The sequence below is a fragment of the Berghia stephanieae genome, chromosome 8, assembly GCF_034508935.2.
Source record: "Berghia stephanieae isolate SIO BIC M18660-M18661 chromosome 8, UCSD_Bste_1.3, whole genome shotgun sequence".
In the NCBI taxonomy this organism is placed as follows: Eukaryota; Metazoa; Mollusca; class Gastropoda; order Nudibranchia; family Aeolidiidae; genus Berghia; species Berghia stephanieae.
The window spans coordinates 36,165,421-36,182,610 of NC_088367.1; the positions used below are offsets into that span (position 1 = coordinate 36,165,421).

The window sequence follows — 17,190 nt, forward strand, 5'->3', positions numbered from 1 at the left end:
GCCGTGACTTAAAATTTCAACCAAAATTAACACAACACTGATGACGTAATTTACATTTTAACAATAAACTAATCACACCACTGATGAGTAGCTAGTTGTACTCATTAACTTTCAAACTATGTTATAGTATAAACTTTCTTTTTCTCATCTCATTGTTGGCGATATCTTGCTGGTTGAATTACCGTTCTCCCGCTGCGCATGAGGTATGGAACTGTTGTGGACTGCGTTTCTGGTTCCTCTGCTGGCTGGTTCAAGTCCACGCGAGACGTCTCTGCTCGATCGTTGGCATTTTCGATTACGTTTGGTACTTCGTACTTCGTGGTTCCTTGCGTAACAGTTGGCAGGTTTTAGTATGTCACGCCGGTTACGTCTAACTGTTGTTGTCACGTATGAGCGAGGTTCATCTGAGGCCTGTACGGTTTTGGCAGGTCTCCAATCTGAGTCTGTGCTGTTGCGCACAAACCCGTTGTCTCCTGGTGAGAGTGGTGGAAGGTCTTGTCGACCTCTGTAGGTACTAAATCTCTAAATGAGAGAAAGGCTGCTGGGCGGATGGGTTGAAAGGAAAATTTAGATGGGTTGAAACGAAAATTATTAAAAGAATGTGCCCATCAGCTTTCCCCCATTTACACACATATTTTCAACATGTCCCTCTAATACATTTCGATCCCTGCAATTCAAAAATTATTCCTGTTCCAGAAAAAAAATAAAAATTGAATCAATGAACGATCTCAGACCTATTCATTCATTCATTCATCCCATGATCTGATGATAGTCGGGGGGATACATGGGATGCAGCTCTCACCATTTTCCGCCATTCCTGGCCTTCTTCAAGAGTTCTTCCATCTTCATTCCTGTCCATTTCTTGAAATTGTTCATCCAAACTTTCCTTTGTTCTCCTCTTCTTCTTTCTCCTTCCAGGGTGCCTTCCATCACCGTTCTGCACAAACCTTCGTGCCTCACATTGTGGCCAAACCATGATAGTTTCCTCCTAACTGTGATGATGAGGGGTTCCTGTCGTCCTGCATGATCCTGCACCTCTTCCAGCATGTCTTTATTGGTTCCGTGATCTGTATCCGATAACTTTTCATCTCAAAAGCAGAGATTCTACGTTCTAATTCCATAGTTAATGTCCATGACTCGCAGTAAGATGGAAAGTACCATTGATTTGTACAGTTTAATTTTTATTTCAAGATTGATTGGACTTTTCCATATTTTTGTCAGTATAGCAGAGCTGCCAGTCACAAATAGTGTGCTTGCCACGGACAAACAAACAAACGGAAATGACCTAAAAAGCCACAGAAGTGGTGCTAGTCTATTTGTAGTGATGTCCAATTAATATTATATTTTAGGAAGGTCAGTGACCGACGCATTATTATATACTTAGGGTCAATGACCTTAGTTATTGGTAGTATTATTGTCTACTCTGGGCTCAATAACCAATGTATCGGTAGTATTATTATGTAGTGTGAACTACTCTCCCTATTTAATTTTCGCAGTGCGTGTGTGTGTGTGTGTGTGTGTGTATATGCCACCTTTGTGATTGTGTGTGTTGGGTTGAGTGAGGGTTGGGGGGAAGGGGTCCTTCAGGGCTAAATCCATCCATTCAATGCCTTGCTCTGAAACTGTCAGGGTCTGAGTCTTCTTTTATTATTTGACCCCCCTTTTTAGTCTCAAATCAATCAGTAAATTTTTACACATACTACTGTATCATTTGAGTACTTTTGTGCCATTACCACACAGACTGTCTATAACTATAACTGTCATATATGAGGAAATAGGTAAGAAATGATAGTTTTAAGTGTTCTAATATGCTAATATAGTTATAAATAGTACGTATGAGTTCATTAACAATTGTCTTGATGAAGTTGTCTGTAGGTCTAAATAGACTTTTATGCATCACTGAAGTGCCGCTGAAATGAATGTCAATTGTCCCCCAAACGGATTTTGGCAAGTTGGCAGCTCTGGTATCATTAGTGTTGCTGTTAACATTCCTGTTCTTACCTTAATCTCAGTTGTACTGGTACTGTCTTTGGTTAGGTAAGCAGAACACCCAAGTATTTAAATGTTGACACTTCCTTGAGTTTTTCATTATCGATTAAAATTGTACCTATTGCACTGACTTCAATGGTCATGAAATCTTTTGAAAAACTTGTTCTTATTAAAATTACGAACCAGTTTATGCCATTGGGTGATAGTGATCAATTTGCTTATACAGGCATCTAGATCACACTAGAGCTATTGCAGATTGCTTTTTGCAGATTTTTCTTCAGCGTTCAATACAATGCAACCTCAGTTTGGTGTTCAAAAATTGATTAGTCTGAATTTAAACAAGTATATAATTGATTGGGTGCTCGAATTTCTTATGGAGAGAGTGCAGTATGTTCAATTAGGACAAAACGTGTCTTCCTGTATAATTACATATACTGGTGCACCCCAAGGTTGTGTATCAAAAATAATTGAAAATAACAATCCCAAAAAATCAGCCTGTCTGGCACTCTTTCATAGACACTTTTTCAGATCTTTATCTTAGACCAGTGCCTGAACCCAAATTGTCACTTTAAAATGTGATGTTTGTTTACAGTGCCTGAACCCAAATTATCCCTCTAAAATGTGATCTTTGTTTACACTGAAATCTACTCTTGTTTGTCAAGGGCTAGGATGCCTGAAGTGATGAAGTAATTGTCTTTGGCAATTCTCACACCCTGTTCTTTTTCACTTGAATTTACAATTTTCTAGACATGGATGGTCATGTTGAGATGATTATTGGTTACGCTGACAGGGTTGTTCGGGCATTTAGATGGCAAGAGACATCCGATTCACATGGTGGTCATTTTGTCCTCTCTCAAAAATGGCAACTTGCTGAACAGGTAATATGGCTAAATTTCAACCATTGTTTATACTTGTTATGAATAAAACAAATATTGGAATATTATGTAACAACAGTCTGTACTGCTTTATATTCATTCTAATGATAGGTTTTGATTTTATTCTGACATCCTAATTTTGTTTTCCCCAAGAGAGCAATAACAGCGATGCAACTCAAACTTGAATGTCATCTTGTACACATGTTTGTTCCTTGTAACTAGATTTATATCATTATCATTAGATAAAGTATTAAATCTAACAACGATAGTATTGTCTATTCTTGATTTGATGATGAATTGTTTTTAATATAATAGTGGAAAACTCGCAATAGTTGCAGAGAAATAAAGGCTTTTACAAACAGGCAGTCATCTATTTTATTTATTATGTATTCTGTCATCTGCATTTTTTGCCAAATTGGGGCCTAAAATTTGCCAAAAGTTGCCCAAAAAAACCCCCAAAATTTGCCAAGAAATTTGCCAAAAAATTTGCCGAGGAGAACTAAGCGTTTCAGTAAAAATTAACACGCGATACAGAAAAAAAAAAATATATAAGACCATTTATTACATTTAAGAAGGCTACATTTATTAATTTACACAATAGCGTTGTTACAAAGATTTTAAAGGATCATTATCCATAGAGAGTAGCTTCCCTTGGTTTGGGCCCAGGCAAAGCTGCAACATTTCTCAAGTTTCGCACTTTTTTTTTCGTTATTTTGTTTTCGCTTCTTTTTTTTCCCCCAAAATTTGCCACGCGATTTGCCAATTTTCCCAAAATTTTCCATGATTTGCCAATTTTGGGAAATTTGCCACAATTTGCGGATCGCCCTGATATTTGCGGCCGCAAATTGCCATCGAGATGAATCTTTTGAGCCATCAATGATCAAAATTGGTCAGTTAAAAAAGTCTGCAGGTGCTAGATTCCCAACGTCACATTCAAGTGACTGAAGTAAAGAATGTATCAATAAAAATGAGAGAAGATAGATTGAAATGGTTTGGACATGTTAAGAGACGAGAGAGGGAGTATGTGGGAAAGAATGTATTGAATATACATCAATTAGCTGGAAAGAGAAAAATGGGATGCCCGAAGACTAGATGGATGGATAGGGTAAAGGATGATATGAAAGAACTGGGCCTGGAGGAAGATGATGCTATGAACCAAGATGCATGGAGATGTGGCATTCATTATGGCAACCCTGCAAAATGCGGGATAAGCTGGAAGAAGAAGAAGATCATCATGTTGTAGTAGTATGGAGTCTGGGATGGCTGAGCCATTCAGGCACCGGGTTTGATCTCCATTCCGTCACATATCAGGGCGGGCTGTTCAAGGCACCGACGTAGCGGATCGACATCCGAGATGGTCTGGTAAGGTAACGGTCAACCGGAATTACTCCTTTACCTATGATATGCCTCAAGCACCCCCACCAGTACAATAAAGTGATCCATTATGGGCATATATATTGACAAGTAATTAATGGAAAGGGGTTATAAGATGTCTACTTCTTCTTCTTCTTCTTCTTCTTCTTCTTCTTCTTCTTCTTCTTCTTCTTCTTCTTCTTCTTCTTCTTCTTCTTCTTCTTCTTCTTCTTCTTCTTCTTCTTCTTCTTCTTCTTCTTCTTCTTCTTCTTTTATTTAGAAAATTAGTTTTATTTTAAAAATATATTCTTATCATTGAAAATCAATGTTTATTCACAGATTGGAAACATCACAATTAACCATAGCACTCATATTCTCCCAGAATTAATGGTCTCCCAGCCGGGTGGTACATATGTGTCTTTAAAAGTCAAACCATCTTTTAGACATGTCAAATCTGAGGGACAAATCAATACTCGAGCTTCTGGTCTTCGTCAAGGTCTCACATCTCTTGAAAGAAGTGGTAGTTTTGCTGGAGCAAGTGGTGTAAGCAGACGCAACTCTTCATCAAAGTTGAATTTGTCCCTACATAGCTTTGACTTTTCAGGAAGTCAAAATAGCCCTGGACCAGTTGAAAATAATAATTCAGACACAGTGTCCTCTCACTCTGAGGTATCTCATCGTTCTTTAGAAAATATAAGTCCTAAGGGGATAGAAGGATCTAGTCGAGGGAGTAGGGGGAAATTACAAAAGTCTGTCTCTGATGCCGACCAAACATCTACTTTGAGTAGAAAGGCTTCATCTCAGATAATGTGTTCATCTGAAGAGGATTTGGGTAGCTCTGTTTTCAAGTTTCCCGTGCTGACAGGAAGTGCTGAGAAGTTAGATCAGAGTTTGAAAACAATGGGTGGTAGAGGAGAAGGAATGACGGAAGATTTGATCAACTCTGCAGTGGGGAAGGCCTCTAAAGGAAGAAACTTCACAGAGCTTGACCTTTCGTTTGACTGGTAAGATGTTTTATCACATTTGACCCCACACCTCCAAACGGTATTAAGTCAGAATTTGGAAAGCCAAGAAAATCGGTTTTAAAGTGAAAAAGGTAGAAAATTATCAAATTTCATATTTTGGTTCTTTCAGAAACTACAGTCATTTATATATATATATATATATATATATATATATATATATATATATATATATATATATATATATATATATATATATATATATATATATATATATATATATATATATATATATATAGGCTAGGGCTATTGGTCAGTACTGACTCCCAGGCGCTAGCACATGCGGGTCAGTACTGACGAACAGACGCCAGTGCCTGGAGGTCAGTACTGACCAATAACCTGGTGTCTATTGGTCAGTATTGAACAACAGGTGGCACTGCCCACAGACAACCTCTCTTCGGTCTGTGCCACTGCCCACCATTGATCAGCACTGACGAACATTGGACCTGTTCGTCAGTGCAAAGACCTCTTCACACTTATTCGTCACTTCCTAAAGTATACCATTAAAAAAACAAAACAATTAAAATCCCAGGCTCTCAGGCCAACTTATCCGATGGCACACAGTAACACTTGGTCACTTAGATAAGTTTGATTTCTAACGCGTTAGATGCCGTTGGGGCAACGATATGACTCGTTATTTCAAGCCACCGTAAGATTCTTTTTTATTTTATGTTGTCCATTCTATTTCTTTGGGTTTTTGTTGTTTTTTTTTGTTGTTTTTTTTTTTTTGTTTTTATTGTTTTTTTTTTCCCTGTATATTTTCGTTATAGCTTAATATAAAGAAAAAAAAAGAGGAAAATGTGTTATATAATATTTCCTGTTACGATTCTTTTATAATACTTTGTCCATTCTATTGATGAGGATTTAAAAATTTTTTTTTTTTTTGTCATGCAAAATAATAATAATAACAATAATAATAATAATAATAATAATAATAATAATAATAATAATAATAATAATAATAATAATAATAATGATAATGATAATAAATAACGGAAAGGAGGAGAAACTTGATAACGAATAGATTATTCTATTTTTGGGCAGTGTGGCTCAGCGGTACGGTCTTTGCTTCGTACCCGAAAGGTACCGAGTTCGATCAACCGCCGCCGCTGTCCTGTTTGACCTTGAGCTAGTCACCTCGCCCTAGCTCGACTTGTGGCGCTGAACTGCGGCTGATGCCTAGGTTATTCCAGCCTTCCCTTGGTATAGACCCTGGATACAAATTTTCCATGAATAAAGGGAATTCTATTTTATTTATTTATTATATTATAAGAATATACTGAAAATAACTGAACTTGTGAACGCAATTTTAAAGTACGGCTTCTTAAATCGTAACACCGACTATAAGACGTGGGTGGGAGATAAAAGACATATTAGTGGTGGTGGTAGTAGTAGTAGTAGTAGTAGTAGTAGTAGTAGTAGAAGTAGTAGTAGTAGTAGTAGTAGTAGTAGTAGTAGTAGTAGCAGTAGCAGTAGTGGTAGTAGTAGTGGCAGTAGTAGTTGTAGTGGTAGTAGTGGTAGTTGTAGTAGTAGTTAGTAGTAGAAAGCTGTAGTGAAACTGGAGGGGGCGAGGTGAAAAGTCACGGCGGAGGTGGGGCGGGGGAGGGGGGGTGTTGGATGAGCGAAGGTCGAATCTTCGCGAAGGAAATACGAACGGTCGGATGGCGATGTGATAGTAAAGTGGAATATAGATAGAATGCGCTTGGCCAAGGAGTTCACAACATTGCCATCCGGAAGTATAACGGACCAACACACGAACTCTGTGTAACCATGAACTTTTATAGTCTGGTTAATACAGTTTAGTGAGAACAACTCACAGACGCGGATGGCAAAAAACAATAACAAAGGCATGAGTGACGTCATCTGCATACTATCTATAGATAGATAGAAAAGAGGGGAGAGAAGGGAAAAAAGGGGGGGGGGGGGGGGCGGACCGGTAGAGAGGGGGAATTGAGAGAGAGAGAGAGAGAGAGGGGGGGGGGGGTAGTTGTATGAACAGTAGTAGTAGTAGTAGTAGTAGTAGTAGTAGTAGTAGTGGTGGTAGTGGTGGTGGTGGTGGTGGTGGTGGTGGTGGTGGTAGTAGTGGCGGTGGTGGTAGAAGTGGTAGTAGTAGTAGTAGTAGTATTAGTAGCAGCAGCAGTAGCTGTAGTGGCAGCAGTGGTTATGAATATGGGTGACGTTGACATCGAAAAGGCTCAAAGATAGTATTGACTAAGAGGTGGTTGCACAGCGGGATACGAAGTGGAGGTTAGTGGTGGTCAATCCTGGTGTTGAGTCCGCGTGGAGTCAGTGTTCCCAACGACTTGATCAGGTGAGTTTCCCTACGTCGGCGGGTGGAAGTGTCCGAATGGAAAAAACTAAACACACACACACACACACACACACACACACACACACACACACGCGCGCGCGCACGCGCTGTACATCGCAGTAGTCCGGCAGATTGAAGTGTCTGCACAGTTCGATATGTCGCGCAAGTGCTGCACGAATCTGTCACCCAGCCTCTTTCCGGTCTCACCAACGTAAGCAATCCCACACAGAGAGCACGTAATCGCATAGTTATCTATCTATATTCCACTTTCCTATCACATCGCCAGCCATCCGACCGTTCGTATTTCCTTCGCGAAGATTCGACCTTCGTTCATTCAACAACCCCCCCCCCCCCCCCCCCCCAACCCCACCTCCGCCGTGACTTTTTCACCACGCCCCCTACTGTTTCACTACAACTTACTACTACTACTACTACTACTACTACTACTACTACTACTACTACTACTACTACTACTACCACGTATATATCATAATATATGTCTTTTATCTTCCATTATTTTCTGGAAGGTTCTGTTCCCTGACGCTGACCTTTTCTTATCAGTCAGATCACCCCCCCCCCCCCCACCCCGGGGCGCCCTATCCTCTACAGACGATACAAGTTATTTTTCATTATATTTTATTTGTTTTCCACGTTTATTTGTGTATTGTTGTGCTGATGAAGGGTTTGTACCCGAAACGTCCATTGTCTGTTTTGTTCCCATGCGAAGCCTTTCATTTTCACTCTTTCGTTAGTATTTTACAATCACCGGCTTCAGGCAGCCCTTACCGTTTTCTACTTTTCCTGTCTCAGTAAGATGCGAGCAAGCCGAATTTCAAATGACAGGAATGAAGAAAGACGAGACAATGAAAGAGCTTTCACTTTCAGTTCTGGCGCCACGCATCAGTGCAGTGAGCATGCGCGTTGGATGAACCGAAATATAGGGCTTCCAGTTTGGCGTTTCAACACCAAATTTGGTTTTTTCTCAGGATTGGACAATTTCACTTGTTTAATCAATTGATATATTTATTAAAAATCTCACGTAAACCGACAAAAAAATTTAGTGAAAACAAGGGCTTCCCTGCGACTAGTACTAGTATGGGACAGGAAATGCTGATTTATTTGTCGTAGAGCAAGTTATTTTTAAAAATGGCATTTTTCCATAATTTTGGTACCGTCAACGCCCGTGGCCAGGTCAGAACTGACCAATTGGCATCAGTACTAGTAATAGTATTAGTCAGTACTGACCCCCAGACGCCGGTGCCTGTTCGTCAGTACTGACCCGCAGGCGCCAGCGCCTGGGGGTCAGTACTGACGAATAGCCACTCCGATATATATATATATATAATATATATATATATATATATATATATATATATATATATATATATATATATATATATATATATATATATATATATATATATATAAATAGCTGTTTATAAATATCTCCTTTTATACTAAAGTTGAGCACTATTATTTCATGGTTTTTGTTTTATAATATATATACATATTAGCAATGACTATCCCGCACAAATCTTTGGGCCTCTTTTTCGCTCACGAAGTGCCCAAATTCGCGACAAAATATGGGATGAAGCCGTTCCGTACATGCTATTTTAAAAAATCAATTACGAAGCTGTTTATCGATGAATATGACTGAAAGTTGGCACACAGTTAGAAAAGAGGTCATTTTAGATTATGTCAAGCGACAAAACTCCTACGATTACCAGAAGACCGTTAAAATAGATTTTTACTCTTTGGAGTACAATATTTCTAAAACTACAAAGAGGAGAGATTTTGTCGCTCATAAGGTTATATATGCACATTTCTTGGTATTTATATTTCAAATTTCATTGGATTATGATAAGTACTTTTCCCGTATTCTCACAAAACATCAACCCAATTTGCATTTCAATTAGTGAAAGTATGGAGACGGCCATTTTGCTCCACCATCGCCCGACACGAAAATGACGTGAGCGAGGCAAGGCTGCCAGGTGGTCAGACTTTAACCTGACCAAATTCGATTTCAAAAGTGGCTAAATAGAAAATCATATGGCTTTCACTATTAAGACTGGCCCACTTAAAATGAACTAAATTTTAACAAACAGAAAATTGAATAGACTAGGATAAATATCAATGAGACAAAAATAGATGAATAAAATTTAATAAAAGAAGCAAAATTATATATTTGGCCACACGAGTGGCCATCTGACACAATTCCTCGCGCGCTTTTTAAAAATTAAGGCATTGTTTCATTGTTATGTCATAGGGATAGTAGATTAACTCTCTCTCTCTCTCTCTCTCTCTCTCTCTCTCTCTCTCTCCTCTCTCTCTCTCTCTCTCTCTCTCTCCTCTCTCTCTCTCTCTCTCTCTCTCTCTCAAATAAATACTAGAAATAACATAAGCCATGGTCTCACGGGACTGATTGGTAATAATTTAGCAGGCATTTTTCGTTTGATTTATATGTGTTGTAGACAAAATTACACTTCGGAAAAGTTCCAAATGATCAATATTATGTATATTTTAAAACAAAATTATAGTTGACCCTAGCCATACAGCTCTAAAACTATACAAGTTAGAAATTTTCTGATGTCTTCATCATATTTTCTGATAATTTTGCCATAAAATTGCCAAGTTTTAATATCTTATTCCACGTATTAAGCGAGATACAGCCACAAACCAGAATAAAACTCAGAAAAAGCGTCCCATATTTTCCGTATTTTTTTCTCTTTGTGAGTCATCCAAATAAATGACACATTTGAAACTGCATAACTTTGTTATATATTAATGGATTTCCAAAATTCAAAAAGATTTTTACTCAGTGGAGATAGGGCTTTGATTTAAGAGGAGTATTTCCTACAAAAAGAGAAGACAAAAATTTTCATAGTCACTGCTCTATATATATATATATATATATATATATATATATATATATATATATATATATATATATATATATATATATATATATATATATATATATATATATATATATATATATATATATATATATATATATTAGACCTGCATGTGTGCCGACAATTGTCGGTTTTCCGACAATCACGGTAGTTGCGATCTCCCGGATCACTTATTTTTATTTTATTGCTAAAGTAATCTGATTGCGAGTGACATCAATTGTCGGAGTGTCGGCGAGCACCAACTCGACCGGCGGCGAGCAGTCAAGTGCCGACGAATGGGCGTCGGATTGCCGACAATATTGTCGGCACTTTCAAGCCCTCGTTACGCTCGTTCGGCAATTATCGGGAAACTCCGCTAGTCTCCGATTCGACCGCAACTCTTCATTGTCTGAAAAACGAGTAGTGTGTCGATATAATCGAGCATGCGCAGTTCGTTAACTTTCGTTTTCATACTTTCGATATTCCATTCAAGTAACTTTTGTTTGTTCAATTGAACGTTGCTACATTTCAATTTTATTCGCTCTATCAATAAACTTTCGGGATTTGTCGTTGTATATTTTGATCTATTACTCTTTTACATTATTTTTTGTTATCATGCCTGAACAATTCTTTGACCGTTCGTCGGATCTGAAGTCAGTTGAGAATGGTGTTCGAAATCTATTCAAATGGAATTGGCGATGATTTTCTTTCGGAGTACGTGAGAAAGCCAGCCCAGCCGGGTGCTGCATTTTGTATTTTTTTTTGCCAGTGGATTAAAGTCTAATGATTGGGATGGTTATTGCTCTTTAGAGTTAGAGATAAGATCAATTATTCCAGGTTAAAAACTACTGTGGGGGTCCGATTACGGTGGCAAAGGAAAATCATTCATAAAGAGGCATTCTCACAGACAGTCAAAGTCAAAGTAACACAAGAGAGAAAAAAGAAAAACACCTCAGTCGTTGACGGCTGTTTTCACTGCTGAGACAAAGACTCGTCCTCTCTCCAAGCTTCACAAGATTTCTTAACTCACTCAATCCTCGCCCTAGCCCAGTCTGTAGACTGTAGGTAGACAGGTGCCGATTAGCCATTGGACAAGTGAAGCGCAACTTTGGGTTAAAATTTGTATAACACAATTTCATATAATTATAATCACTGTTGCATTATTTTTCACAGTATATGAACGGCTCTGGTATCATTTTAAAGGGCAGAGATCAAGATTTCTTTTGATGTGATAGTGATAGAAATCAATGTTGACATATTGTATAAAAAATTAGAATTTGATAAAAATAACATCATTTTAAAACTTTTGAAATCTTTTTCAAAATTGAGATAGCAAAAAAAATAAAAGAGAAGGCATCTAGATAAATCATTTGTCTGTGTCTATATCAAATTTCATAAAGATTGAAGGCAGTGCAGTATGTTTAATGTTGACCACAAGTGACCAACCCTCTTTTCTCTATGCTAAGATCCCGTTTTAATCAGTAGTCACCTTATCGAGAGGCTTCCCAGTGGGGGAATTCTCAATCAATTTTGAGCTTTTTGTAAGACTAAATTTAGAGTAGTAAAATCATCATAACTTTGGAACCGTTTATCCTAGATCCAAAAGTAAGGTATCTCATTAAATGGTTTTTAAAGGCCTATCTGTCTATGTAAAAAATAATTATTAATTTTTATTTTGAAAAAATATAAAACTACCACTCTACCTCCATGCTGTCCCTTGTCCCTATAAATGTTTGGTACTTTTTAACATTTTAAAATAAATATATTCGGTAGGACAATCCAAAAGAAAATGTATATGACTAAGTACTGAGTTACAAAATAAAATATCCGGTAATGCGATATGTGTGAAAAAGTTCAGACAATTTGGTCAGGACTCGCATGCAGGTCTAATATATATATATATATATATATATATATATATATATATATATATATATATATATATATATATATATATATATATATATATACATACATACATACAGTAAAATTACCGAAATTTTGGGGACCTTCTATACCATTTCGGTTTAAAAACATTTTGGTTTAAAGCAAGTTCCCGTTTTGCAATGTTTTTCAAGGGTAGTAACTATTTAAGGAATCTGCTCATTTAATCGTATCATGGTTTTCGCCTTAAATGGAGTTGTTGAATAAATGCCGTCTTTGTAGCCTTTTAAAAAAAAAAATTTTTTTGGGGTGTGTTTTAAAAATATTTTGGGGGTTTTCGTTTTCCAATCAAAATTGTTGATAGAGTTGAGTTCGGGATGCTGTGATTTTTACATATCTCCTTCTTGCTCAACTTTTTTCATCATCGACTTCACATAGTATTTTGATTTTAAGCACAGTTCATTCTTTTAGTAAAATGTAAAGCTAAAATAAGATCTTGTTCTTGTGCGATAATTGATAATGAATGATGTGAAACTACTCAGAGGTGAAGTGAAATGGAAATGAAAAGGCGTGTCAATGCTAAGCTGTCTACTACACACCCATCTTTTGTTGAAAAGCCATTAGGCTCCTTCCGCACTAGGACCAAACTGTCCCAGGACGAATTTGTCCTGTGCCTTCTATTCAAAAGGCGTACCGCACTAGGACAGGACTGTCCCAGGACGCACCTCGCGTATCGCTCTTGCGCAAAGGCATTATCAAAATAATAATAATAATAAATCTTTACTGTCCTAAAAAAAGTGGCAATTTGTCATTTGGTTACACATTTATAACAATAACAATACACAGTGATGCCAAAACTCCGGTTTCACCGGAAAAAACTCCGGTCTGGAGCAAAAAAATCTGGGCTCCGGGCAACTTCCGTTAAATTCCGGTGAGGTCAATTTGTTCCAAGGATACCTCCCCCACCCCCCCCCCCCCCCCCCCCCCCAACCACAACATCATCATCACTGCCACTAGTATTAAAACGATCATCACTACCACTACTACTGCAACCACCACCATATCATCATCACTACCACTACTACTACAACCACCACCACATCATCAGTACCACAACTACTCCTAAAAACCACCACCACATCATCATCACTACCACTACCACAACTACCATCACTATTACAACCACCACCATATCATCATCACTACCATTACTACTGCAATCACCACTACCACATCATCATCAATACCACTACTACTACAACCACCAGCATCACATTATCACTACCACTACTACTACAATCACCACTACCACATCATCATCACGACCTCTACTACTACAACCACCACCACCACCACATCATCATCACTACCACTAGTACTACAACCACAACCAACACCATTACATCGTCATTACCACTACTAATACAACCACCACCACCACATCATCATTACCACTACTACTACAACCACACCACCACATCATCACTACCACTACTACTACAACCACCACCACCACCACATTATCATTACCACTACTACTACTACAACCACCACCACCACATCATCACTACCACTACTACTACAACCACCACCACCACATCATCACTACCACTACTACTGCAACCACCACCACCACATCATCATCACTGCAACTGCCACTACTACTACAACCACCACTACCAACATCACTACCACTACTACTACAACCATCAACAGCATTACATCGTCATTACCACTACTACTACAACCACCACCACCACATCATCATTACCACTACTACTACAACCACGACCACTACTACTACAACCACCACCACATCATCATTACCACTACTACTACTAAAACCACCACCACCACATCATCACTAGCACTACTACTACAACCACCACCACCATATCATCACTACCACTACTACTGCAACCACCACCACCACCACCACATCATCATCACTGCAACTACAACCACCACCACCACCACATCATCACTATCACTAATACTACAACAACCACCACCACCACATCATCACTACCACTACTACTACAAGCACCACCATCACTTCATCTAAATCACTACAACCACCACCACCACATCATCATCACTACCACTACTACTACAACAACCACCACTACATCATCATCATCATCATCATCACTACCACTACTACTACAAGCATCAGCACCACATCATCATCACGAGCACTACTACAACCACCACCACCACATCATCACTACCACTACTACTACAACCACCACCACCACATCATCATTACCACTTCTATTACTACAACCACCACCACCACATCATCACTAGCACTACTACTACTACAACCACCACCACAACATCATCACTACCACTACTACTGCAACCACCACCACCACATAATCATCACTGCAACTACCACTACTACTACAACCACCACTACAACATCACTACCACTACTACTACAACCACCACCACCACATCATCACTATCACTACTAATACAACAACCACCACCACCACATCATCACTACCACCACTGCTACAAGCACCACCACCACTTCATCTTCATCACTACCACCACCACTGCTACTACAACCACCACCACCACATCATCATCACTACCACTGCTACTACAACCACCATCACCACCACATCATCATCACTACAACTACTACTACAACCATCAGCACCACATCATCATCACGAGCACTACTACTACAACCACCACCACCACATCATCACTACCACTACTACTACAAACACCACCACCACCACATCATCATTACCACTACTACTACTACAACCACCATCACCACTACATCAACAACACTACCACCACTACTACAACCACCATCACCTCATTGTAAAAACGACCACAACAACTACAACCACTATACCACCAACACATCATCATCACTACAACTACTACTTCAACCACCACCACCACCATATCATCATCACTACCACAACTACTACAACAACAACCACTATCACATCTTCATCATCACTACTACTATTACTACAACCACCAACACCACATTACCACCAGTACTACAATCTCTACCATTAGGTTTTGGCGCTTTACTTCATTTGAAATAAAGAAACTTTGGGATTGTATTTGGCAATGTGTTTATGTATCATAATATAATTCTAATCAGTTATCTATTTAGAACTATACAATATGTAAACACAATATCAAATACCTTTTTCTTGTGTGCGGAAATTCCTCTTTCGGCGTTGAAATTCCTACGAGTGGTGTCTGAAACTCCTGTGAGCCAAATTTAAAGTTGGCGTCTCTGAATACAATATTGACATAGACACACACAAATGCACAGTAGTAACATCGTAGTCATCGAAAAAAACAACCCCGGCATCAACAACAACATCATCATCATCACCATCTTCATCATCATCATCACAACAACCTTCCTAATATTTTCGTTACAATCCTTCTTTTTCACCATTCCCCTATAACACCATCACGATCTTCATCATCCCATATTATATTTATTCCTGTAACAACTATGAGAGAACATGCCTGTGTCTCTCCTCTCTTCTGATTTCTTCTCTGTAACACTATGAGGGCCTTGCTCTCCTCTCTTCTCTCTCCTCTCTCTCTCTCTCTCTCTCTCTCCTCTCTCTCTCTCTCCTCTCTCTCTCTCTCTCTCTCTCTCTCTCTCTCTCTCTCTCTCTCTCTCTCTCTCTCTCTCTCTCTCTCTCTCTTCTCTCTCTCTTCTCTCTCTCTTTCTGTCTCATTTTCTTTTTCTCTTTCTCTCATGTGTGTGTATGTATGCATCTTTTTTTATTCTCTCATTTTTACTCTTCCTCTTTCATCCTCTTTCTTAATACCTCTCTCCCTGTCCATCCGGCTTCACGTAGTTTCAAATTGTACTTTGAAATTATAAACTGTTCTTTAACTTTTGGCATTTTGAAATCGTATTTCCTCTGTTAAATAAGACAAAAATGTCACATTTATAATTCTTATTTCATTGATTTTATATTTCAATGCCAAAAGCCCTTCAATAAGTGAACAATTTCATAAAATTGCCAGCATTTTTCTAGGGTTTGGATTAATTTAAGGGCATCTTACATAATTATTAATAATTACAAACATGACAATTGGATTATTTATTTATATTCAAAGCAAATGCAAAATTTTATTTCTGTCATCAAATTTTCAACACCCGTATCTAAGGAATTATCTTTGCCCATTGATTTGACTATGCTTGAAAGAGGTGCCTCCTGGGTGGGGTTCTAAGCCTCCCATAGTGGGCAGGGTGGCACTTACTCTGTCTTCTATCACCCTACATCTGTTTTCCAATTTGCTTTCTGTCTTTGTCTTGGAATGAGATTACTTTGTTTTTCCCTGGCCCTGGCTGGGAGGGAAACAGTCAAATTCAAATGCATAGTTATTGTTTTGGGGGATGATATTTTATTCATTGTAAATCATCTCTCTGTTATGTATTGTTATGTTTGTTATTTTGAATGTATAATGTAAGCATTTGAGTGTATTCCTCTTTGTGGGATCATGTGTGCTGGTGCATGAGAAGTGATCTCAAACTAAGTAAATTGATGGTGTGCTCTTGGAATCTACATCTGTTCCCTATTTGAACCACTCCCCTTTGTCTTACTTTTTTCCTTAAGTCCTTTTTATTGTACATCTAGAATCTTTTCACTATCCAATTTTCTTCCTTTTTCCTAGCGCTGATATAATCTAAATGTGTTGCAAGCGCGGTAAAACCCTTAAAAACAAAAACAAACAAAGAGGTACCACAACTTTTTTCAAGAGGTCATATCCTGGCAACGAATGATCAGAATTTTATCAATATGAATGGTATCAAATTTTTAGGCATAAAATATGCTTTGATTGGGTACCAAAAA

General features: G+C 38.3%; 1 protein-coding gene across 6 annotated transcripts in view; it reads left to right on the plus strand.

Moving 5' to 3' along the window:
* The window catches only part of LOC144978583 (KICSTOR complex protein ITFG2-like), a 67,395-nt gene that overhangs the window by 25,705 nt on the left and 24,500 nt on the right, over positions 1–17,190 (plus strand). For all 6 annotated transcript variants that reach the window (XM_078924854.1, XM_078924853.1, XM_078924852.1 and 3 more), the window contains 2 exons: positions 2,737–2,867; positions 4,557–5,221. In XM_078924854.1, the coding sequence (XP_078780980.1) occupies positions 2,737–2,867; positions 4,557–5,221 (796 nt within the window). The remainder of the gene's footprint in view (positions 1–2,736; positions 2,868–4,556; positions 5,222–17,190) is intronic.